This window comes from Balaenoptera physalus (genome assembly GCF_965194825.1).
Source record: "Balaenoptera physalus genome assembly, chromosome: 19".
Classification (NCBI taxonomy): Eukaryota; Metazoa; Chordata; class Mammalia; order Artiodactyla; family Balaenopteridae; genus Balaenoptera; species Balaenoptera physalus.
The window spans coordinates 2,771,058-2,798,050 of NC_138900.1; the positions used below are offsets into that span (position 1 = coordinate 2,771,058).

General features: G+C 42.3%; 1 protein-coding gene across 1 annotated transcript in view; it reads right to left on the minus strand.

Moving 5' to 3' along the window:
- Positions 1-657: 657 nt before the first annotated feature.
- Positions 658-26,993, minus strand: part of NLRP13 (NLR family pyrin domain containing 13) — a 36,584-nt gene continuing 10,248 nt past the window's right edge. Inside the window, exons 2-11 of the mRNA XM_082439781.1 lie at positions 23,058-24,696; positions 20,987-21,260; positions 20,229-20,233; positions 18,353-18,520; positions 17,729-17,932; positions 16,893-17,096; positions 12,553-12,724; positions 9,516-9,748; positions 6,364-6,534; positions 658-4,095 (exon numbers count right to left, since the gene is read on the minus strand). Of these exons, the coding sequence (XP_082295907.1) occupies positions 3,972-4,095; positions 6,364-6,534; positions 9,516-9,748; positions 12,553-12,724; positions 16,893-17,096; positions 17,729-17,932; positions 18,353-18,520; positions 20,229-20,233; positions 20,987-21,260; positions 23,058-24,696 (3,194 nt within the window). The 3' untranslated portion in view covers positions 658-3,971. The remainder of the gene's footprint in view (positions 4,096-6,363; positions 6,535-9,515; positions 9,749-12,552; positions 12,725-16,892; positions 17,097-17,728; positions 17,933-18,352; positions 18,521-20,228; positions 20,234-20,986; positions 21,261-23,057; positions 24,697-26,993) is intronic.

Below are 26,993 nucleotides of genomic sequence, written 5' to 3' on the forward strand. Positions count from 1 at the left end.
ACTTTCATCAAATCTTTTACCGTGGTCATTTTTAAGTCTTTTGTCATTTACAGACAGTTCTGGGTGTACTCTGATGATTTTGCAAATATGTTCCTATAAAAGGGTTTCATCTTCAAGAAATTCATGGTAAAGACTCTGACAAGTACAGGTTTCTGGTAACTGACTGTACTGCTGAACTGAATGAATAAGCATTTTCAGAACTCTGATGAAAAACTGATGAACTCATAAAAGTGCTAACAAAAGATCAAGATGAAAAAAAACAATTAATTACATGGGACTGAGTGAACTGATGAGGATGAGTATAATTTTTGTGACTTTCTGTCTGAATTAAAAAAAAAAAATCCCACAAGGACTCAGAGGCAAAGAATATACAAATCAATTTTCACTGCAAAGTAAAGGAGCTGTTACAGTGGAGGATTACTGGACTGAATGTCAATATTATGACACAGTATGAGTGTGTTTCATGTTTGGTAATTGCAATCATTGTTGCTTTTGTTGTGGTCATCCATGTACAATGCTTGGTGTCAGTCTATTTATCTCTTGTAAAAATAAAATACAGTGTGTGTGTGTGAAAAAAAAAAGAAAGCTTGTAAATTAGAATATCCTTTTTTTCTGAGAAGTAATAATTGTAAAAATAAATATTTTTTATTATAAAAAAAAAAAAAGCCATGTAAAAACAGACCAAAGACACAGAAGAGAGAGCCTATATACAGACCCATCCATGTGCGTTCAGAAACATTTACTATAATAACTCTTGGAAACAATAATTGGGAACTTCCTTGAACCAATAAGGAATATGTTCAAAACCTCTAAAGCAAACGTTTGTTTAACAATGAAGAGATAAAAGCTCTCTCTTCTATGTCAAGAGAAAGATAAGAATGCTGGCTGTATTCACTTCTAATCTACACTGTCCTGTAAATCTTAGCAAGGGCAGTAAAGCTATAGGAAGAAAATATAAAACAAGTAATCCTTTAAAATAAAATAATACAAAGGAAGAAATACCTAATTCTAAAGAGTGTACATAGAGATTGTTTTTAATCTGTAGCTAAATTATCAGAATTGAATCTAACAAGCTTTCTTTAAACAATATACAAAAAACATTTCCTATAGACCAAGAGGAAACAATAAACTAAAGGAATTAAAGTACCATTTACAGTAGCATCAAAAAGGAATTGGCAGAATAAAGATTAAAAAAGAAATTACCTAGGAATAAAGGTAACACAATATGTGTTACACATTTGTAGTGAATATCATCAAATGATAGTATAATCCAGGAAAAATGAGAGACATGCCACGTTCAAGAATTGAAATACTCAGTTTCAAAAGCCAATTCTCCACAAACTGATTTTAGTTTTAGTGAAATCCCACTTAAAGTGAAATGCTCTTTTGTGTTGAACCTGAAAAGTGGATTTCAAAATGTGTATGGAATTTGCAAAGGGTGAAGGATACCGAAGAATAAAAGGTGGGAGGCTTTGCTCTGAAGATGAAGAGATAACAAAGTTATAGAAATTAAAAGCCATGTAAAAACAGACCAAAGACACAGAAGAGAAAGCCTACATACAGACACATCCATGTGCGTTCAGACGTTGCACTGTAGACAACTGTATCACAGTTGGTGCAGGGAAAGGACGGACCTTTGGCAAATGATACAAAGATGATTGATGACCTATCCCCATGGATGACAGAAGTCTAGTGCTTTGCCATCTTTCTCTTCCTGATATCAAACAAAAATGTAGTAACCCTTGAGGGTGATACCATTGCTGTTTTCTTGCAGGATGTTAAAATGTCTCATCACTGCCAATGGCTGTCGAGACCTCACCTCAGTCCTCACTGTCAACCACAACCTGAGAAATCTGCAAATTGGGTGCAACGATATAGAAGAATATGGGGTGAAGCTGGTGTGCGAAGGTCTGACACATCCCAGCTCTCACACGGAGATACTTGGGTGGGTATCCTCAAAGTCATGGTTGTGTCTTCCTGGGTGGCAAAAGATGGAGGGTTGGTGGGCAGAAAGAGATGGGAAAATGAAGACCCCACTAGGGACATGGAGCAGTTAGCTGGCATGGCATAACAGACCACTCCAAAACATAGAAGCTTAAATCAGTGGGCACTCACCATTGCGGGCTGGTCAGCTGGTATGAGCCAGGAAGCTGGTCTCAGGAATCTGTGCTTTCCTGGGTTGATCTAGGTGGGCCTCCCCACTGAGTTTGGAGGTTGGTTGGTTGTCTGTGAACTGAAGAAGACAGGGTTGACTGGACCACATGTCTCTCACATCTAACTGGTTAGCCTGGGCTTGTCGGCATGGCATCTGCATCCACTTGCTAGGGCTGTCTTAACAAAGGACCACAGACTGGGGGGCTTAGAGAACAGAAATCTATTTCCTTATAGTATTGGAGGCTAGAATTCTAAGACCAAACTGTTGGCAGGGTTGGCTCATTCTAAGGCCTCTCTCCTTGGCATGTAAACGTCTATCTTCTCCCTGTGTCCTCACATGGTCTTCCCTGTGTGTGTCCAAATTCCCTCTTCTAAAAAGGGATCCAGTCATATTGTAGGGCCCCATCCTCATGACCTCATTGTAGCTGAATTGGCTCTTTACAGAGCTTATCTCCAAATATGACCATCTTTTGATGTGCTGAGGGTTAGGTTTTCAATATGAAGTTTTGGAGGGACACAGTCAGCCTGTAACAGCATCTCAGGAGTCCAACAGAGCAAGAAATGTGCACAGTGTCAGCTCAGAACTCATATAACCTGGCTTCCATTGTGTTAGATCAGCCAAAGCAGGCCACAAGTCCAGCCCAGATTCAGGGGGTGGGGAAATAGACCTTAACCCTTAGTGGAATGAGCTTCAGAGTCACCAATGCCATGGGTTCAGGAGGAGATGGACACTCGTGGCCATTTGTACCATCTGCCACAGAGCAGTCATCTGACGTCATAAACACAGGGCTGAAAGATGGTGTCCTCAGGGGCTGTGGGGTGAGCCTTGGCTCACCTTCCACCCCTGTGCTGCCCTCTTTGCCCGGAGGAGGGTCACTTCTCACCGTGTGTGTGTCTTCTGTTGCAGACTGGGTGAGTGCAAGCCAACCAGGGACTGCTGCAAGGATATCTCTTCTGTTCTCACCAGCAGTGAAACTCTGAAAATGCCGAACATGGGTGGAAATGCCTTGGACCTCGGCGGGGTGGTGGTGCTACGTGAGGCCCTGAGACACCCCGAGTGCACCCTGCAGGTTCTCGGGTGAGCGGGCGTCTGCTCCCGTAGTGGGGCGGGGGGGCGGTCCTGGGCCAGAGGAGGGATTGACCAGGGCCTGAGGTGTGGGAGGGCCACAGTCTAATCTCACTGTGTTTAAAATGCAAGTGATGACCATCTGATAAGTTCCTATTTTTCATACACATTTCATGCATGACATCATCGATTTCACATCATACCCTGTGTGGGATCCACGTGCCTCAATATTTTCAGGTCACTGAATTACGTTTTAGATATAACACAGCCAAGGATCATTCAAAGGTAGATGCAAAGGCCAAAACTGGGTCTATTTGCATATTAAGACTCAGTCTAGATGTCCTTCAGGCTTATTTCATCACAATATAATAATTATGGAATTATAATTACATCTATCCCACCTCTCAATCCATGAGAAATAAAGCTCTTGGCTTCCTCAAGACATTTTTATATCCTTTGTTTTATTGAATCCTCTTAACAGCCCCCAAAATGAAAAATCATTACACCAAGGGGAAAAAAAAAACTTAAGGTAGAGCCAATGTAGGATCTTGGGCCAAATATAGTATTAGGTCAGGATTCTGGAGACTGGGTACTTAATATGCTGCCTGTTACAAACTGAACCAGCATTCTAGAAGCAATGGCTCATTTGTGCCCATAAACAGTAACTCCCAAGCAACGTATGGGTCAGGAACTCCTGGGGGCTGTACTCCAAGGATGTTCCATGGTAAAGCTGTGGCGTATCATCATTGGATCACCACCACCATCTGTCTTCAGGGTCATTAAAATCCCACTGAGACTTGATTCTCAAAAAAGACCCCTTCTCCTGTAATTTCTCCAACTCTGCTCTCACTATAGAGTACAAGTCTTTTTCGAGCCTGCAAAAAATAAAGAGATAGAAGGAGAAGAGATGATGATGGAATGGGATGATAAAATAGGCATCCCATAGAAAAGCTAACTTTTGTTTACCCTCGTATTGTATATCTCTACCTCCAACTTCACCCAGAGAGATTGGGAAGGCTATCTAAAGGCACAAGAACCCCTTCCCAGAGAAAGACAAAACCACAAAAGAAAAAAGATGGGAAATCCCCAGGAAAGATGATGAAATAAACATAGGACAGGGTAACTCAGGTCATCATCACTGTATATAAATCTGATTCCTCTCATTTGTATTATTAAGATATGTTTAACAGACTTTTGACAAAGTCTTCACATGTTCTTCTTTGAGAAGAGGTTAGAGTCTGGTTGCCCAGTGAGAAGTCCCCTCTACAACTTGAATCTCTCTCTCTCTCTCTCTCTGTCTCTGTCTCTCTCACACACACACACACACACACACACACACACACTCAATTAGCAAGGGGAGACTTATCCATCCATGGTGGTCACCATCCCAGAACTTTTAAAAATGCATGACTTAAAATTGGTGCAGCCACTATGGAGAACAGTATGAAGGTTCTTTTAAAAAACTAGAGTTACCATCTGATCCTGCAATCCTACTCCTGGGCGTATATCCAGAGAAAAATCTAATTCAAAAAGACACATGCACCCCTATGTTCATAGCGGCACTATTTACAATAACCGAGACATGGAAGCAACCTAAATGTCCATCAACAGAGGAATGGATAAAGAAGATGTGGTTTATATACACAATGGAATATTACTCAGCCATAAAAAAGAATGAAATAATGCATTTGCAGCAACATGGATGGACCTCAAGATTATCATACTAAGTGAAGTAAGTCAGACAAATATATCACTTATATGTGGAATCTTAAAAATATATATATATATATACATACATATATGTGTGTATACACACTCACACACACAAATGAACTTGTATTTACAAAACAGAAATAGACCCACAGAGGTAGAAAATAAACTTTACACTTACCGAAGTGGTAGGGATAAATTAGGAGCTTGGGATTAACATATATACACTACTATATATAAAATAAACAACAAGGACCTATTGTAGAGCATAGAGAACTATACGAAATATTTTGTAATAACCTATAAGGGAAAAGCATCTGAAAAAGAATAGATGTAGATACAGTAACGTATAACTGAATCACTGTGCTTTACACCTGAAGCTAACACAACATTGTAAATCAACCGTACTTCAATTTTTTTTTAATGTATGACCTAGGTGTGAAGTTGGTAGTATAAAATCCTCAATGTACAGATTCTGACCAACTTCCCAAAGTAGGCAAGGTTCCTTGGTATCCAAGAGGATTTCTGCTAAAATGTGCTTAGTTTAATGTCTTTCTCAAAATAAATAAATAAATAAAACCACTGCTTACCTTTCTGATCTCATCTCCAGAATACTGAACCAGGTGGAGAGTGTTCTAATGCTCTTCTCTCAACACCTCCAAGGGTAACACAAAGCTTGGTCCAACCTGAGGGCCTTTGCACATGCTACTGCAACTTCCTTAGAACGCACTATCCCTCACCTCCATTCACTGTTCAAGTTCCCCTCCCGACACGTGGATTCCTCCCTCTCAGCCTCGTTGGGACTCAAGATCAATGACACCATCACAGACGTGCCTTCCCTTACTACCCTGACCACCCTTGTTTTCCATACCACAACCTGGAGTTTCCCTTCATAGCATTAATGGCAACTAACACTGCTTTTATATGTCTCAGATTTGCCATCTCCCTAAGAGGAATCCACAGCCATGAGGAAAAGGCTCAGGACCATTTGTTTCCCACTGACTACACGGCGCACAGTCAGCGCTGAAAAGGAATTTGCTGAGTGAATGTCTGTTGAGTGAAACAGACTAGGTACCAGATTGAGAACATTGAGGGGACTCACTGCCAAAATACACAAACGTCTATAGGACCACGCCATCCAATATGGTAACCAGTAGCCACATGTGGCTATTTAAGTTAATTCAACCTAAATAAAGTTAAAAGGTCAGTTCCTCCATCACACGAAGCACGTTTCAAGTGTCTAGCACCTGCACGCGGCTAGCGGCTACTCTGTTGGACAAGGCGGATACAGACCACCTCCTTCGTTACTGAGAGTTCTGCTGGCCGTCATTGCCCTAGGAAATTGCACGCAGGATAACCTGCCTGCTCACTTTAGAACATCACCCAATCCATCCCCATCTCGGCAGCTGCTTCCCCGTGTCAGCAGGGATTACCCGAGTTTCCGTAGTTTGCACGTCGATTTTTTCAAGGACGTCCACAGCGTGTTGACTCCCTCTGGCCCCAGGTCATTCCCTAGAAGGTTCAGATTAACCAGGCTTTTACTGCTTCTGAGAACTGAGGACAGAGGCCAGCAGCAATCAGGTGTCAAATTGCATTTCTCCAACCTAGGGGTGGGTGGGACAGAAGCGTGAAAGATGGTCCTCCAAGACTGAGAAATTAGAAATAAAAGTGATTCAAGATTTAGGGGGAAATACACTATGGAAACAGACTGGCTAACACATGCCAGACACTTTTCCAAGTGCTGATGCCTAACTCATTTAATCCATATGCCAATCCTATAAAAGGTAGAGGACATCTTAAACCCCATTTGACAGATGAGGAAAAACTGAAGTTTAGCCTGCCCGAATGTGAAAGAAACAATTTTAGTATAAAGTGGATGTGTTCATTTAAAAGGCCCTGGAAAGGACTAAAATAGCATTACTACCCCTTCATTACACTTTTTCCATCTTATTTCTAAATGTAACGATACAAAAATCTAAAAATATAGTTGGCTAGCTACTAGGAATATAAAAACGAAAGTGACAAAATGTATTACATCAGTTTAACACAGTGGAAATTTCCATCTAAGTCTATAAAGAAATGTGGTCTGTGGCTATTCATGCAAAATTTGATGCGCAAAGGGTAGAGGGAAGGGATGTATTTCCGTAGGTTGGAAGAGGTTGGGTAGATTCCAGGGGATGCTTCAGGATAAAGGTACCATTTGATGGACAGGAAGAGCATGATGAGAAAAACATGGGCTCCAGTGCCAAACAGGTGTACACCACCCTCTCAGGTCTAACACCCCCAGCAGGGCTTTTACCACTATTACCACTGTATTATATATCATTGACCTTGATCGTGTTCCTTTAATAGTGTTCCTTCAGTCTTCTAGGCCAGTGTTTCTCAATCAGGAGTGATTTTTCCCCCCAGAGATTTGGTGATGTCCTAAGACTGGGGAGGTGCTGATGGCATCTGGTGGGTAGAGGGATGCAGGTATGCAGCTCAACATCCTACAGTGCACAGGACAGCCTGCCACCACCAAGGATTACCCAGCCCGAAATAGCAGTAGTGCTGAGACTGAGAAACCCTGGTCTAGATGGTAAAGATGGAACCCAGTGTACACAAATATGGGACCTGCAGGGAGCTGCTTTAAGGCTACAACACTGGAGAATGAGGCTGGATGGAAGTGAACCGAGTATCAGGAAAGAATTCATCCTTGAAGACAATGCAGTAACTTTTGGCAGATGTTTTACTGTTTTCTGCCTCTGGGGAGGAGAGCTTAGATAGAGAGAGGGCTTAAAACCAGACCTCATTATTTTTAAAGCATAACTATGACCCTGATTGACTTGTATAAATCTTGTGGCTTCTCCTTGACCTGCAGGATAAAGAATATTGCACCTGAAGATGCTTCTTGAAGGATAGAAATGTGGTGAAAAACAAATGGCCTCTGACTTATTTCAATTAGCATAATGTCCTCAAATTACATCCATGTCACAAATAGCAGGCTTTCCACAGAGGAAGACAATTACTGTACGATATCACTTATATGTGGAATCTAAAAAAGCCAAACTCAAAGAAACAGAGTAGAATGGTGGTTTCCAGGGATGAGGGAAGGGGGAAAAGGGGAGATATTGGTCCAAAGGTACAAACTTCCAGTTATAAGATGAATAAATTCTGGGGATCAAATGTAAAGCATGGTGACTATAGTTAATAGTACTGTTTTATATACTTGATAGTTATTAAGAGCATAAATCTTAAATGTTCTCATGACCAAAAAGAAAGGGCAACTCTGTGATGGGATGGAGGTGTTACCTAATGTAGGATGGTAATCATTTTGCAATAGATAAATGTATCAAATCCGAAGGCTGTATACCTTAAACATACACAATGTTATGTATCCATTATATCTCGATAAAGCTGGAAGAAAAAGGAATTGGCTTTTGGACTAGGTTCCTGTCCCCATCTTTATTTAGCTAAATGAGCTCCTTGACTCAGTTTCCTCCTCAGTAAAATGGGTATAAAAGTAGCAACCTCCTCATACCTCCATGCTGGAGTATGAAGTGATGATTGTAACGTGCTTCCCGTTTCCAAGCACATAGTAAGCATTCAAACGATACCTTGCCCTACAGAATTTTTTCCTACATAGTCTTATCCCCTTTCCCTACACCCATCACTCGGTTCCAACCACATGTTATTAAATTTCCCTGCAACATCCACCTCTGAGCCCTTGTATATGCTGTCACCCTTTGCCAAGAGCTTTCCCCCCCTTCTTTTCAGGGGCAAGAACTCAAGTTTCAAGGCTCAAGGCCTAAGCTCCTCAGTACAGTTTTCCCCAAGCACCTAGGCAGTTTGTGAGAACAACCAGAGCCATTGCCTATGTGAAAAATTGCTATCATTTGAGCCACATTTCACCAAACATCCTATTACTTGAGGCTAAGCCATCTCAGTTTGCTGAGCAAATGCATCACATTGTAGTTAAAAATCAGCCTTCCCCTTAGACAGGAAAGATTCTCAGGGTAGGAAGCATGTAACACTGTCTCCCTCCTCGGGACCTACTCTCCAAAATGTACTGATTAAAAGAAATAATATTTACAATAGATCAAGGATGGGGCTAATGAGAGTTAAACACTTTCTCTAAACTTGGAGCTTATTGCCAAGCAGAAGATATTTTTAAAAGGAGAACATGTCCATCATTTCCCACCTTCTTAACCAACCCCCCCGCCGACAAGGAACCATTTATTATTCCCTCCCCAGCCCAAGAGTAGACACAGGGGACTTCCCACAAAAAGGAAAACATTGACTCTTGCTAAAGATAGATAATAGATAAATAATGATAGGTAGGTAGGTAGATAGGGATTGATACATATATCCATAGATAATAGATGTATACATAGATGATAGAGAGAAAGAGATACATACAGATAGATGAGAGAGATGAGAGATTATAGAATAAATCTTTCAGGTAGAATGTAAACTATCGCTGACTCTAGTTATAAGGTTAATGGTAATTCTTTGTACCACTTTTGCACCTTTTCTGTAAATTCAATATATTACCAGAATAAAAAGTAACCAAAAAAAAAAAAAAAAAAGAAAAGTATCAACTCACCCAAGCGTCTCCAGTGCACAACTTGGACATTTCAGAATCCTGCACAGCTCTCTCACCCCATCATCCTGAACATCATTTTTCCCAACATCCAGAATTTTCACATTATGATTGTACTTGAGGGCGTGAGTAAGCTCCCGACAGCCCTCCACCGTGAAAGAACAATCTGACAAGCTGCAAAATAAAAAAGCACACAAAAGAGGGAAAAGTAATCCTTGAATCCTTAGTCTCCGTATATTTCAGCCCACCTCACTTTCTTCTAAGGAAGAAAGATGCCAAAATCAGACTTCTTCTCCCGAGCCCTAGAAAGAGGAGGGTGCTGGTTGGGAGGTCTGAACCCCTGGGTGATCTATTTACCTGTGAAAGGAAGAAAGTAGAAGGAACAGCCATGGAGGCCTCTCCCTCCCTCCCCAGGCCATCGACAGGCTTGTCTATGTGAAGGGCTTCTCTCTGTGACACTGATCACCAGAGCACGCAGACCCTTTTGCTAACAGAGAACACGTTTTTCAGCCTTTGAGCTCAACAGCTGAGCTGAAAAAGACAGCAGGACTCTCACTTTAGGGCAGATCTAAATTCCTGAGAATGAATTATTATACCAAATAAGTTCAAGATGAGTAATCCAGGTAAACACTTGGAGAGAGAAAGAGAGAATTAAAGGAGGGGCAAGTTGAAAGGGAGAGACACAGAGATGAAAGAGAACAGAGACACAGAGAGAAACTAAGATACACAGAAGGGGAGGAGAGAGACATGAAATAATTAAAGAGTGCCACCTTAAGTAGGAGGTGTACATAAGGCAAAAATCCTTAAGACATAAAAGGAAAAGTTTGGCTTCATGAACAATGTCCACATGGTTAAAACTCTCAAGAGCCAAGCCTAAGGGAACTGCCAGCAAGATAAACAACCTATGTAAATTACACCCAAAAGGGCTCCATTTCCCTACCGAAGAATGCCTACAAGTCAGTAGGAAAAGAAACCCAAAAACCCAATAGGAAAAAAAATAGTCAAGTTTTATCAAAAGGTTTTTCATTTGGAAGTTTACACAAATGGTTTTCAACATTTGAAAGCTGCTCAAGTCCATTCTTATTCACAGGATGCAAATATACAAGGACTTTGAGTTTACCAAGGAAGGTACATGACCCTTGGGCCTGGACCCAAGATAAGCTTGGGGGTTTAGATGAAAGGAGATTGGCTGTGAATCAATACCTGTTGAAGTCGGGTAATGGAGTAGATTAAATACTACTCTGTCTACTTTTGCCTAAGTTTCAGTATTTCCATGGAAGAATAAAAATAGGTTGAGCCATCATTTTTCTACCTCTCAAATTGACAAAGATCAAGGAGGTTTGGCAACACTGTATGTGGAGGTGTGGATAAAAGGTGCTCTTGGCTGGTGGCAGTGTTACATAGTGAAGGACAATGTGGCAACGTGTGTGAATTTTGATTGTCATGCTGAGGGAAGTAAGTCAGACAGAGAAAGACAAATATATGATATCGCTTATAGGTGGAATCCTAAAAAATGATACAAATGAACTTATTTACAAAACTGAAATAGAGTCACAGATGTGGAAAACAAACTTATGTTTACCAGGGAGGAAAGGAGGGGAGGGATAAATTGGGAGATTGGGATTGACATATATACACTACTATATATAACACAGATAACTAATAAGAACCTCCTGTACAGCACAGGGAACTCTACTCAATACTCTGTAATGACCGATATGGGAAAAGAATCAAAAAAGAGTGAATATATGTATAACTGATTCACTTTGCTGTACACCTGAAACTAACACAACATTGTAAATTAACTGTACTCCAATAAAAAATTTTAAGAATGGCCCAACAAAAAAATAATAAATTAAAAATTTTTGATTGCAGATACCCTTTGATCCAGCTATTCTATTTCTAGGAACTTATTCTACAAGTATATTTACATATGTCCAAAATGATACAGGTACACAGATACACTGCATAACTTTTATAACTATTCCAAAAGATTGGAAACAACCAGAGTACTTATTATATAAATACAATACTCATTCAACAGATTACTATGTAGTCATAAAAAGGTTAACCTTGTTATGTATGGATGTGGAATAGTCTCAGATATGTTGTTCGGGGTGGACGTTTTCATGTTAATAAATGCTGAGTTTATAAAAATGTATATATGCACAAAGGCCTATGGAAGGATTAAAAAAGTGACAAATATACAAAATCACTTCCATTATGACTGGCAAACTACGGAGACTTCAGACTTCTGTACCAGACACGGAATAGCACATTGTATAGAAAAGAGCTAGCCTCGCATCCCTGGCCCTTGTCCACAGAAAGCCCTGCTGGCAAGGCTAGCCTGGCCCTTGGCTGCCATCTGGGAACTTGGATTTCAGGAGAGTTCTCCCGATTCTCTGCTCAGAGTGACTCACTGTGCCTAAGCTGTGCAGACAGCGTGGTTTATGCTGAACCCCTGCTTTCCCCGTGGAAGCCTAGACTCTCGATATGTGCTGGGCAGAAGGTGTCCAGACGAGCAGCGCCCAATCAAAGTCTTGAGCGTCGAGTCTGTCATGGGCGTCCCTGGTGGACGGCCTTGCACGTGTGTTGCCACAACTCTTTGCCGGGAGAATGCAGTGTGTCCTGGGTGATTCCGCTGGGAGAGAATTCCTGGGAGCTTGTACCTGGTTTCCTCCGGACCTCAACCCGTGCAACTTTTTCCCTCTGCTGATTTTGCTATTTCCCTTCACAGAATAAATAATAAATCAGAGCCACGAACACGACTGTATGCTGAGTTCTTTAAGTCCTCCCAGTGAATCATCAAACCCGTGGGGTGGTCTGGGCGACCCCCAAGACCACTGTGGTTGGTCCTTAACCGTCATCCCATCTTTCCCCCTCCAGCACCAACACCTACCCACACGCCCCCACCTCCAGCAAAACCAGCCCCTCTATGGACTGGCTACCACGCCCAGGACGCAAACCCCATCTGGACCTCAGGCCAAGTCACATGACTCTCCTCTCAGCCACTAACCCAGAGGGAAGTGGATGAAACTTACTTCAGGTTCTGCAGGTTACAATCTGGACGACTCAGGGCCTCACACAGAAACTTCACTCCCTCATCTCCCAGGTTATTCTTCCGCAGATTCAGGTGTGTCAAGCTCTTATTCTGGAGGAGAGCGTCTGACAAATATCTACAACTGGGTGCACCAAGCTGGCAGGACCAGAGCCTGTGGGGTCAGAACCGCAGACACAGACGCTCAGGAGAGCAGCCCAAAGTGATTCCCCTCCTTCCAGGTCACCCACGGGGTCTCCCTAGACCCGAGTCCAGGACGTGCCGAGTATCTGTGCATACTTATCCTTTCTCGGTCCATTTTTGTGCAATGCGCACACCAAGAATGTGCTAGTCAGTCATGATTGGGTTAAAAAAAATAAAGGAATGACGGTCAAAGGATACAAAGTTTCAGTTACGGGAGATAACTAATTCCTGAAGATCTACTATACCGCCTAGACCATGCCTACAGCTGACAAAACTACATCGTATACTTAAAATCGTGTAAGAGCCTATGTTAAATGTTACCACACACCAAAAAACGTAATAATAAAGGAAGTGGGAAGAAACTTCGGGAGGTGATGGATATGTTCATGGCCTTGATGGTAGTGATGGCTTCACCAGTGTGTATTTATCCCCAAACTCACCGAACTGTATACATTAAGTATGTGCAGATTCCTACGTGTCAAAAAAATAAAGTTTAATGTAAGAATGTTTTTAAATTTTTAAGTAAAAATGTTAAATGAAGGGAAAATATTTTAAATAGCTTTGAGACAGCTGAGGATGAACCCCAGGTGCTGGAGCCAGTCAGATGTGGGTTCAAAGGCCACTCAACCATTACCAGGTGTTGTCAGGTGAGCTGTGTTATTCCCTTCAGCATTCACCTTCTCCGTTCTGAAGTGGGACTATGGTCTGTTATAGAAGCACGGGGCAGCACTTGGCAAGGGTGCAGTACAGGTTATAGGAGATATGTAATAGAGATGTATATATCAGATCACAGGTTTATTATAACAGTTATCTAACATTTATTTATATATTAGGTATTATATTATGTAATTATATAATAGATCTATAGGTATTATATAACATATATGTAATACATGTTATTATATAACATATTTATTACATAAATATATATTACATATAATAGTTATATAATATATAATAAGCTATATTATGTATCATCTTATTGTATATTATTAATATTAATATATATCATAGTAAATGTACTATATGAAAGTATATGGAGGAACTCCCCGGTGGTCCAGTGGTTAGGACTTGGTGCTTTCACTGCTGTGGCCTGGGATTGATCCCTGGTCAGGAAACTAAGATCCCACAAGCCACAGGGCATGGCCAAAAACAATAAAATAACATAAAGTATATGGCATAAATTATTATTATGAATATACATCATAGTAAATGTAATATATTAAAGCATATGGTGTAAGTATAATTATTATTTTATAATATATTATTAGCATAACAATTGAACATGTATAATATTAGTTCTCACTATATATGTATTAATGGCCTATTAGCATTCTGGTTCTTTGAGGCTTAGGGCTTGGCGAGTACTAATCATTGGTTTCTTTGTTCAGACTCCATGGCCTTTCACCGTAATCACCACCTTGGATGTACCTAAGGACCTTGGCCTTTTCCAGTCGTTTATACTCACTTGAATGATATCCAACCCCAGGAAAACTCAACTCTCCATCTATTCCACACCTGCCCCCAAGAAGCAGAGTGTAGCTAGAGAAGAAAATATCTCTGTAATCAGCTTGGCATCCACCACTGCATGTGGACTCTCATCCCTACCCAACGACACCCTTGAGTCCTACAGTCCTATATACACCTGCTCCGGTAACATCTCTGCATGGTTAATTCACAGGCATTCCACTCTCCTATGTCCCAATCCAAACTCCTCACACCCAAGCCAGTCTTCACCCAGCAGCCCAAGCCCATCACCTGGAGGTGTTCTTGCTTCCCTTCCCTCCTATACCACCCCTAACCCATCAGGAAGTTCCCATGGATCTATCGTCAAATATACCCTGAAGTCCTACACCTCATCCAAGCCAGCTCTCTCTTATCCTCTTGCCTGGGGTACAGGCACTTGCTTCTTCTCAAACTTTTGTCCCTTATTATAGTCCATCCTTCAAGAACATCCTGGGTGATCTTTCAGAGTACCTCACTGTCAGTCAAACCTCCAAACAAAACACAAAATCCTACCCTGCCTGGGCGTATTCAGGCATCTTGCTGCCTCTCCAGCTTCATCTTCTCCTGTTATCCCCTCTCACAGGACTCCGGCCATACTAGTTTCCTTGTACACCTCCAAGCTCATTCGAACCACAGAGCCTTTGCCCTCCTATCCCTTCTCTCTGCTTGTGGCTTCCTCCCCGACTTTCTTCAAGTCTCTGCTTCAAGTGTCACCTCCTCAGGTAGGTTGGTGGGAGAAGACCTTAGGAGAAACCAACCCCACCACTATTTCTTATCTATTCATTCCACTTTTTTTTTTCATATCTGAACTATTGCTGTTGTTTGTATCTCACTCCTAAAACTGCATCCTCCACACAGGCAAAAAGCTTGTCTATCTTAATCACCCCCAACCTTGGCGCCAGCTCTGTATCTGGAGATAGGAGCTCAGAGATCAGTTGACTAAAGCATCATCATTTCCTGGGGTCCTGGGACTTCCCTGGTGGTCCAGTGGCTGGGACTCAATGCTTCCAATGCAGGGGGCCTGGGTTCCATCCCTGGTCAGGGAACTAGATCCCGCATGCCGCAACTAAAAGATCCTGCATGCTGCAACTGAAAGATCCCGCATGCCGTAACTAAAAGATCCCGCATGTCGCAACTAAAAGATCCCACATACCGCAACTGAAAGATCCCGCATGCCGCAACTGAAAGATCCCGCATGCCGTAACTAAAAGATCCCGCATGCCGCAACTAAAAGATCCCGCATGCCGCAACTAAAGATCAATTAAAAGATCCCACATGAGACACGAGGCCCACCTCCCGAGGGTGCCAGCATGGCCCCGGGGAGCGCGAGGAGCCGGCAGGTGCGCGGCCTGCTGTTGGCGGCCTGATCCGCCATGCTTGGCACCCACCCGCCCCCGAGGTGGCGTCCAAGTCCCAGGGAAGATGGTGTCCTGAATCCTCTCCAGAGCCATGGTGTTGGTGTTTGGAATGCTTTATCCTGAAAATTATTCATACAAAGCTGTGAAAACAAAAAACGTGAAGGAATATGGAGGAAGAATAATGAAACATTCAACTCACAAAGCAAGAAGAATATCAGAATTAATGGAATCTGTAAAGAAAGTAGGATGAATAAAGCAATAAAAAAGCAGAAATAAAAATAAAACCAAAACCAAGAGAATTACAATATCTAAGAGTTGTTCCCTTCAATGAGTCTAGTAAGATAAACACTTGAAATAGCTTAAGGTAGGGAGAAGACTAGAAAAAGGATTGACAAAATAAACAAGAAATGGTTTAAGCAAGCAATGCTAAGCTTAAGTGACAGAAAATTAAGGTTATATAATGGACGGCTTTAAATGAATGCATAACATAGTTCTTTCTAAAATTTTAGAATAAATTTTTTTTGGACCTAGAGAGTGTCATACAGAGTGAAGTAAGTCAGAAAGAGAAAAACAAGTATTGTATATTAACGCATATATGTAGAATCTAGAAAAATGGTATAGATGACCTTAATTGCCAAGCAGAAATAGAGAGACAGATGTAAAAAACAAATGTATGGATATGAAGCGGGAAAGGGGTGGGGTGGGAGGAATTGGGAGATTGGGATTGGCACCTATACGCTATTGATACTATGTATAAAATAGACAATTGATGGGAACATACTGTATAGCACAGGGAACTTTACTTAACGCACTGTAGTGTCCTAAGTGGAGGGGATATATATGTAAGGCTGATTCATTTTGCTGTGCAGTAGAAGCTAACACAACATTGTAAAGCAACTATACCCCAATAAAAATTAATTAAAGGAAAAAAAATCCCACATGCCACAACTAAAGATCCAGCATGCCGCAGTGAAGATCCCACATGCCGCAACTAAGACCCAGCACAGCCAAATAAATAAATAAATATTTTAAAAAAATTTCCTGAGGTCCCTGTTAAAACTGAATTTCTTGTCACAATCTCCAGAGACTGATTCAACAAATTTGGGGGTGCTACTCAGAATCTACATTTAGAGCAATGACTAGCACATTGATAACTGTTCCGTGAATGTTAGTTTTCAACGACATAACTGGATCCCGAATGAAGGAGCCACTGTCTTCTTCAATGCCTAACCCCACGGAGGGTCATTTCCAGACACCGAAGGAGGAGGAACTTACACCAGGCTCTCTAAGACACACTCGGGGTGAGTCAGGGAAGCACACAGCAGCCTCACACCATCATCCTGGAGCTGATTAATTCCCAGGCACAGTCGAGTCATTCCCTGGGTGCTGATGAGAAGCAAGGCCAGGTCCTCACAGTGGGCCGCCAACAGGTTGCATCTCTCCAGGCTGTGGGAGGTGAAGATGCAAGGTGAGCCACAGCTATGTCCGGTTTCCTATCTCCTTCTCAAACTCTCAGTCCCTTGGGCCATACATCTGGGACTCAAAATCATGGAAAGGTTAAATTAGATAAGGAACATAATCTTCATGGAGGAGAATAATGTGGGTAAAGGTAAGATTTCTCATTCTCATTCCTGCCGACCTTTAGGGCAGATCATTCTTGATTGTAGGGGGCCCTCCGGTACACCGTAGGATATTGATCACACCTGGTCAATGCCAGGAGCACTAGATTACCCACTAGATGCCAGGAGCGTCCTCCCCTTCCCAAAGCTGGAAAACAAGCCTGTGTCCAGACACTGCCTAATGTTCCCAGTGGGGACAAAACTGGCCCTCGCTGAAAACCACTGTGTTTAGAGGAGGCTGGCCGAAGCCTAAGCAGGTTATACAAAAGAAGCTGATGGTCAAGATGCCCAAGATCAAGGTGAAGGCAAAGCTGGCTGAGACGGAGCCCTAAGGAGAATGGTAAGAAGAATGAAGATGACAAGAACTGTGCCAGTGGGATGGGGGATCAACAGGGGGATCCCCAAGGCTCCCAAAACCCAGTCCCACTGCCAACCCCACGCTGCCACTCAAACGTGCAAAGAAAGTATTTTTGAAAAAGCAGGAGGACTTACGACAGCTCCTTCAGGGGGCGCTTGGACACCCCAATGGGCCCCTGCAGTCTTTTCAGCTCAGCATTAGAGAGATCATTGTCCCCCAGGCTGAGGAATTTCAGACTTGAGTTCTTGCTGAGATCCATGAAGAGCTGATGACAAACCCTAGGGGTGAGGCCACACGATTCCAACCTATCGAAGAGGCCCCAGGATAGGCAGTTACTCCTGGGAAGAGTGGTCTTTGTTTAGAGACCCCCTTGCTCCATGAACAAGAGCTGATTTCTCCCTGTTTCTCATCCTTTCAAAGACAAGACGGCTATGCCCTTTCAAGTCAGTGCTGCTCAAAGTGTGGTCCACAGTCCGGCATCACCTCAGAGCCTATTAGAAATGCTAATTATCAGGCCCTTCAATAGACCTGCTGGATCCTGGGGGTGGATTCCAGGAATCTGTGTTTTAACATGCCCCCTTGAGTGATTCTGATATAAGTTAAAATTTGAGAACAACTGCTCTATACCCATGCATTTTTTTTCCTCTTTGCTAGTCTTTCTCTGTATTCTTTTTCTGCAGTGTTGACTCCTGTCCTCCCAATGAATCATCAAACCTATGCGTGATCTTGGGGACAGATCTGGAAGAGCAAAGACTTACCACAGATACTTGAGGTTGCAGGCTGAGTGCCTCAAAGTTCTAAAAATCATCTTGGACACAGTAATTCCTAGGTTGTTAGAGCTCAGATCCAGGTGGGTCAGCTTGTGGTTACCATGAAGCACGATGACAAGCTCCTTCAGAATCTTCACAGGAGACATCGATTTGCACCTGAGGAAGAGAGGCAGTGAGAAAGTTTTGGGAGAGAAGACTGCTTCCTCATCTTTCCTTTCTAACACACACGTACACAACCTCAAGGATGATGTACAAGACATAAGAGGAGGGACTTCCCTAGTGGCGCAGTGGTTAAGAATCCACCTGCCAATGCAGGGGACACGGGTTTGAGCTCTGGTCCAGGAAGGTCCCACATGCCGTGGAGCAACTAAGCCCATGCGCCACAACTACCGAAGCCCGCGTGCTCTAGAGCCCGTGAGCCACAACTACTGAGCCTGTGCTCTAGAGCCCGTGCTCTGCAACAAGAGAAGCCATCGCAATGAGAAGCCCGTGCACCGCAACAAAGAGTAGCCCCTGCTCACTGCAACTAGAGAAAGCCCGCGTGTAGCAACGAAGACCCAAAGCGGCCAAAAATAAATAAAATAAATAAATGTATTTCCAAACATAAAATAGATAGCTAGTGGGAAGCAGCCGCACAGCACAGGGAGATCAGCTCGGTGCTTTGTGACCACCTAGAGGGGTGGGAGAGGGAGGGTGGGAGGGAGGGAGATGCAAGAGGGAAGAGAAATGGGAACATATTGTATATGTATAACTGATTCACTTTGTTATAAAGCAGAAGCTAACACACCATTGTAAGGCAATTATACTCCAATAAAGATGTTAAAAAAAAATAAGAGGAGTCCAAAAATTGATTTGAGTCGTGGTACTAAAATGTTGAAAAGGCAATCTCAAATATGATCACTAAGCTCAGTTGGATGTATGAAGTCAGGAATCCATCCTCTCCCCACTCCTCCCCAGATCTAATGTAAGATGTCCTGGGGCTGCCGACACTCTTCTAGGGAGGTGACCACCCATCCCACACCAACCCAGAGAGGACTGGTGAGAACAACTCTCTTGTTTTCTTCTTGAACTTGTTTCTCCTTATCTTGAGAACTAAGTTATAGAATGAAAATAGAAGAAAAAAAAAAGAAAGAAAGGAAAAGGACATTGAAGGCTGTTTAAGCCTGCCACCCGTGTATTTGATCCGGTTCACTCAACACACAGAAGTCTGAGGACAAACATCATTGTCAACTCTTCTGCTCTTAACCTGTTGAATCAGTGCCTGCACCTGATTTTTAGACCTTGAGGCATGACCTTGAGAAAGGTGGAGGGAGAGTAGGATAGAGTTAGTTGTCCTAGACTCCAGAACATCTGACCAAATTCCATCTCAAATTCCACTCTAAGTACTACTTGCTGTGTCCTTTATCAGTTAATTTCTTCCCTGGCTTCTCCCTCAAGGTCGACCTCCACCTGCTAATTCTTCCCTATCTTTGAGCGAGATTTGAGAATCTGCCATTTCTACTTGTAGCATGCTATAGGACCACTAAGTTTCAATCCCAAATTATGCTTCATATCCAATATATAGATCTTTACTCAAATATCTTTCAGGTAGATAGGGAAGGCAGAGGGGGTCTCCCCTATCTAAAAGTGCAAAGCTTCCCTCTTTCACACCCTTTCTGAGTTGCTGAACTGATTTCCTTCTGCTTTGGGAGATGTCACCATCTCATACACCATCCTGATTATTTAAGTTTGTTTCTCCAACCCAATGTAAGCTCCATGAAGGCAAGAATTACCTGTTCTGTTCACTGCTATAACCTCAGAACAGATAACAGATGCTCAATAAATATGTATTGAATGAATAAATGCTGTACCACAAATGATTTACCTTTCCTTAAGACACAGAGCACATCTCATGGACTCCACATACCTTTAGCTCTTCTCAAACACTTTGCCCCTACCATGCCCTAGAAATTTTCTATTCCTTCATATTTGGCTCAAAAAGCAGTCCACCTTAAATGTCTTAAGGGAAAAGTAGTTTGTCTACATGTATCTCTAGTGCAAGATAGATTGCCCTTTTTTAGTTAAAATTATGAGATGAATTATTTATTTTTTTTGAATCATCACTTTTAGTTTCACAATGGTACCCTAAATATCCCATCTTCTATGTTTTCTGGGTATTTCCTCTCAGAAAATCACACTATACAACTTTCTGTAGAGGTGATGCCAGAACCCCCTATCTGAGTTGCTGTTGTGATACCTAAACTATTAAAGGTTCAGCTTCAAATAAACCAAGCAGAAATACAGGATGCCATTTACAAGGGAATGTCATATACTAATTGAATTCTAACGCCATATTCATGACAATAATTGAGTTGTTAATGGCTCTAAAACAATGTGCTCTAGAATGGTCAAATCCCTTCTGACCAACTTGCCACCTACTGCCGCAGAAGATGGCCATTTAAAAAAATTTCAATCTACTTTGCCTAAGTAACAGCTTCATGAATGTAAGTCTCTTTATTTTATTCTCCTGCGCACCTAGCTTACTTTCTGGCCAATAGATAACTCACGGCTGTCATCAAAAAAAAAAAAAAAAGTGGGTTATCCTCCTATTGTATTCTTCAAACCGTGAGAGTCTCACACTTACGTCAGTTTTTGGAGTTTGCACCTTGGATTTCTCAGCTTATAACAGAGTTCCTTCATAGATGAAGTATTAAGCTTGCTGTTACTCAGGTCCAGCTCTCTCATGTTCCCATTGCAAAACACAGAGCAAATATCCTCCCACTGATGTTTCCTGAAATCGCCAACCCCTGTCCTTTGTGAGGGAGAGAGAGAAGGCTGATGAGAGTAAATGAAACTCAACCAACACCCAGAATATGATCTACAGGAGGCAAGAAAAGACCTTAACAAAAGAGACTCACTGGAGTTCTAAATATGAAAATGTGTAACCAAAAAGCATAGTTCGCACAACACCAGATGTTTTATTCCCACAATCCTTAACAATTCTTTTTGGAGGAAAGCAACCACATAAGTGAGGCAGACCACAGGTATACTCCTTAAGAGTTCAGACTTAAAGTTAAATAGACTTAAAACAGATTCAGAGCTCTGCCTCCTAGTATTGAATCTCTGTGCTCCAATTTTCTATCTCCAAAATGTGCCTAGTAAAATTTACTCTCATAGGAGTTTGTGATGATTAAAGAAGATTCATGCAAATATTTAGATCTTAGAATTATTAGAATTCTAATTATTTAGAATTTCCCTGATGCGGTAGGCTCTCAATGTTAAGAATAAAAGAGCAATACAGTCCGAAATTAAATTTTTTTATCTCAGATGATATGAGGGAAGTAAAACAAAGAATATATTCTGAAAGCACCTGGAGGATATAAAGTTCTACTCCGTAAGTCCAGAATTGTAACTGGTTAAAGTAGTTGTTTCCAACCTTAAGTGTACTTGTATGTGTGTGTGTATGTGTGTTGTGTATACATGCCTGTGCTTTCATGTGTTTAACACCCCCAGTTAATACTGATATACAGAGTTTAAAACCACTGAGGAGAAAAAGCAGTAAGAAGCTGTGCTGTAGAAAAGTAGGACATAACCCAACATCAGAAGCTCTGTTATGAACTTTAGGGAAGCTCTTAAACTTCCTTAAGTCTTAGGGTGATCTTGAAGTGAGGACTGATGTTGTCTGGGCATTAATTCTCATAATAAATGGGATGATCCTTAGAAAATCACTTAGAGTAAGGGCACTTACTCACATGACCCCACAGTGGATGCTACCTAAATCAAGTCCCCTATTTAAGTTTTAGGGATTCCAATATAGGACAAATGATAGTCTATATGTATTGGACATTAATTACCCCAGACCCCCAAACCAAGCATCTTACTAATATTCCAATGTGGGTGAACACAAAGAAATTAGTCTACTCAAAGTCTTAACTTGTTCAATCCAAATTGGACTGGTGCTTCTTATAGATTTGAGGGTTAAACAGGAAAGGATTTGAGAACATGAACAGCAGCTCCTGTCTCAAGATAAGAATTTAGAAAACATTCCCGGGACCTGAAATAAGTAGCAGAACAGTCAGGTTTCCTTATCTTCCAGCTCAGAAGCCAGGAGTGTCAGTGATGGGATAAGGTCGTAGGAGAAGAACCAAAAGTAGCTCAAGTATTTTTAAGGTTCTTCTTCCAGGAGGACAAAGGGACAAACTCATCAGAACAAGCTTTTAAGATTTTGTTGACACCATCGGTCCCACCCTGGCTCCAATGTATGCTCAAAGGAGAGGCATACAGCACTTTATTTAACTTCTGGAGCTCTGAAAGGGAGCTGGGCTACTTAATAGTCACATTGACTAAGAAAATTGTGCTTTTATTCTGCAGTTTTCTCATCTCTGAATAACAATAAGAGATCCCCCTCCACTAAGTTATGGGCACCAGTTTGACACAAGTAGATGTTATAGTACAATGCCTGGCACATAAACCTTCAACACGCAGTGCCTGAGATATAAAATCTACCTCTAAGTAGATGAGTTGAGTACCCAGGGAATCCTCCGTGACACCTAAAGGAAAATGTTCTCACAGACTGGAGCTGATCTAGAATGTTTGGTCAATCATAACCACTGATAACACAACCACAGACCCCCCAGTTTTTCATGCAAGAACTTGGGCAGAGCCTGTGAGGATGAGAGAAACTTAGGGAAGGGATGGTTTTTGCATTACTCACTCCAGAGTTTCCGAGGCGGAAGTCAATTTCATCTCAAGCATGGGACCGCTGACAGAGAGCCTCAGCTTACGTAAGTTTTGACAGTGCTTTAGGCAAAAGGAAGAAACCTGGAGGTGCTGATACCCATGAATGTCGAGATCAGCTTCAAGGAGGTGATTCAAAATCTGCCTTATAAAATTTTCGTCCTGAGTCTCACACAAGCACTGGAAAAACTGTAGGAATTCGAAGTGGACTGAGACAGCATCATACTTCTCCAACCCTTCTGCCCAATCTAATAATACGTCCATTACCCTGGGAGACATTTCACAGCGTAACGTATCTTCTAGCTCTCTTGCTAGGTCTGTATTTAAAAGACCGAAGAAAAAAAGAGCCATCTGATGCCAATAGAAGTTTGTGTTGGCAAAGGCGTCATTCAGGAGCACCGTCATCTCTTGATGCTTTGGGGGACCACCAAGGGATCCTCTTGTTCCCCAGAGCACATAAAACATGGCCCCCAAAAATGCCTGCAAACCTTGGTGAGTGAAAGAAATGCACTCTTCACAGTCACTGACCTTTCGCAGAATATTCAACCTCAAGAGAGAATCAATAAAAGAGGCTTCCAGATGCCCTTGTTCCATGACCTCTTTTGCAAATGTGAAGTTTGAGAACCACATCCCCTCTGCAGCCAGACAGCACAAGGCTCTCCACTGTTCTGGCAAGCTCTGATCTGACAAGCTCACCTCTGCCGTGGCAAACAAGCTGCAGAAAAAATAGGCATAGATGCTGGTGGTGGTCTGTGTGGCCAGCCGGAAAGAAGGATTACTTGCCGTCTGCCACTTCAGGCTGGAACACACAGTCCAGCACACCAGGGGGGCAGAGCAGGAATCAAATAGAGTTTCCATTTCTCTTATCCGATTCAAGATTTTATTAGCTTTGTCTAGGTCACCAAAGAACTTGATGAAATACTCCTCCCGGTCTCCCTCTGTGAACCCTGAGACGACAACAAAGCATGGATTCACTAACAAATTTTTAACATCTCGATCACCAGAGTCTCTGGTCGTTATCAGTAAGGTAGCTGTGGGAACCAACTCCTTCCTCAACAAGTGGAGTAAGATTCTGGCCAGTGGGAGCTGCTGGTACCAGTCTGTACAGGGCGGGCTTTCGTACAAGTTGGAAGACACAGTCATTTCTTCAAAGCCATCAATGACAAACAGGAGCCTCTCGGGATGACTCCTGAACTCTTCGATGGGGACCTGAGAGTCAGGCCAGTCCCGGGAAAGCAAGCCAGCAAAGGTGGTGTTCACAACCTCTCCCACTTTATGGCAGCTGATGTAGAAAACATAGGAGAACTGGTGCTGAAAGAGTATGCCCTCTGCCCAGTGTAGCATGACCTTCATTGCCAGGGTGGTCTTCCCAACGCCCGCCAGGCCCTCCAGTACGATCGGCAGTGGCTGGGCTCCAGCCCCGTTAGGACGCAGTAGACTCCTCAGCAATCTGTGCTCCTGCTCCACCGTGCTGTGGAGATATATATGGTCATCAGGCCAAGAAATGTTGTCCCACAGAACCAATATGTTCATCCTCATCTTCTCTCTGTATCTTCTTCTGTGAGCTAAAACGGAAGGGAGGCAAAAGAGATGGCCGAAAGGCACATGAAAGGATACTCAACATTGTTAATTATCAGAGAAATGCAAATCAAAACTACAATGAGGTACCACCTCACACCGGCCAGAATGGCCATCATCAAAAAATCTATAAATAATAAATCTATAAAATCTATAAAATAATAAATGCTGGAGAGGGTGTGGAGAAAAGGAAACCCTCCTACACTGTTGGTGGGAATGTCAACTGGTGCAGCCGCTATGGAGAACAGTATGGAGGTTCCTTAAAAAACTCAAAATAGAGCTACCATATGCCCATTCCTGGGCGTATATCCGAAGAAAACCATAATCTGAAAAGATACGTGCACAGCAAGGTTCATTGCAGCATTATTTATGATAGCCAAGACATGGAAGCAACCTAAATGTCCATCAACAGAGGAATGGATATATATATGTGAATCACTGTGCTGTATACCTGAAATTAACACAACATTGTACATCAACTATACTTCAATTTAAAAAGAAAAAAGAAAGTGGAATTCAAGATTAAATGGAGTCCCAGGATGGCAGCTACGTGGCAACCGATATGGAATGGAGAAGGATATGGGGCTTCTGGAAACTGTCTAGAAATTATGACAAGGGAGCCGATTGATTCCTTGATATGTTTGATGGTGTTATGCTTCCCAAAGAATTTTGGGATAATGTAATGGTAGTTGCATAGAAAGTTAAACCAAAACAAAGCAATTATTACCTCAAACAAAAATAGAACATGGGGGCTTCTCTGGTGGCGCAGTGGTTAAGAATCCGCCTGCCAATGCAGGGGACACGGGTTCAAGCCCTGGTCCGGGAAGATCCCACATGCCACAGAGCAACTAAGCCCGTGTGCCACAACTACTGAGCCTGCGATCTAGTGCCCGAGTGCCACAACTACTGAGTCCACGCACCACAACTACAGAAGCCCGTGTGCCTAGAGCCTGTGCTCCGCGACAAGAGAAGCCACTGCAATGAGAAGCCCGCGCACCGCAACAAAGAGTAGCCCCCGCTCACCGCAACTAGACAGAGCCCACGAACAGCAACGAAGACCCAACGCAGCCAAAAATAAATAAATAAATAATTTTAAAAAGATAATAGAAAATGGTTCCCCCAAAAAGGCATGTGTAGTGGGCTCAACAGTGACCCCCCAAAAGATATATCCACATCTGAATCCCTAGAACCTTATGTGACAAAAGATGTGATTAAGGACCTTGAGAGGAGAAGTTTATCCTGGATTGCGCCCAATGCAATCAGATGTATTTCCATAAAAGAGAGGCAGACAGAATTCCGAGACAAAAGAGGAGGCCACGTGACGACAGAGGTGGGAATTTAAGTGATGCTCCCACAAGCCCAGGAATGCCAGCAGCCACAGGAAGCTGGAGAGACGAAGGACAGATTCTCTCCCCAGGCTTCTGGAGGAAGCACAGCCCTGCTGACCCCCTGGTTTTGGACATTTTCTCTCCAGCACTTAGAAAATAAATTTCTATTATTTAAGCACCCAGTCTGTGTTAGTTTATTACAGCAGCCCTAGAAAATGAATATAGCATGTAATCCTGATTAATTACATGGCTCAGCACTGACTTATATCCACATGACACTCAATGCCTGGTCCTCCAAATCATACTTTTATTGGAGGATAAATGAGAAGAGATACTTACCTGCCATGATGAGTCAGCAGATAATTGATTGAAAACCTAAGAAATGGCAGTATACGTTAATCACTTATGAACATAGAAATAAATAGCCAAAGTGGCAGCCAAGAGAGGCTGTGGTTGATTCCACAGAACTGAAGTCCAGGGTTGGGCAAAGGATCGATGCTTTTCATTGCAAGTTTTGCATTTTCTATGATTCTTTTTGGATTATACACAAGTACAGCATATATTTCTTTGATGCAACTTAACTTGTTCCATCACAGTAGGTATTAGTTTGTCCATGTGAAAAATCTCCATGGGGCCACCAATACAAAAAAAATACAGCTACGCAGCATTACTCACAATAGCCAAAATATGGAAGCAACTTAAGTGTCCATCAACAGATGAATGGATAAGGAAGACGTGGTACATATACACAATGGAGTATTAGCCATAAAAAGAAAGAAATCTTGCCCCTGTAGCAACATGGATGGACTTGGAGGGTATTATGCTCAGTGAAATAAGTCAGACAGAGAAAGACAAATACTATACAATATCACTTATATGTGGCATCTAAAAAATGCAACAAACTAGTGATAGTAACAAAAAAGCAGCAGACTCACAGTTATAGAGAACAAACTAGTGGTTGCCAGTGGCGAAAGGGAAGCAGGGAGGGGCAGTAGAGAGGGTGGGGG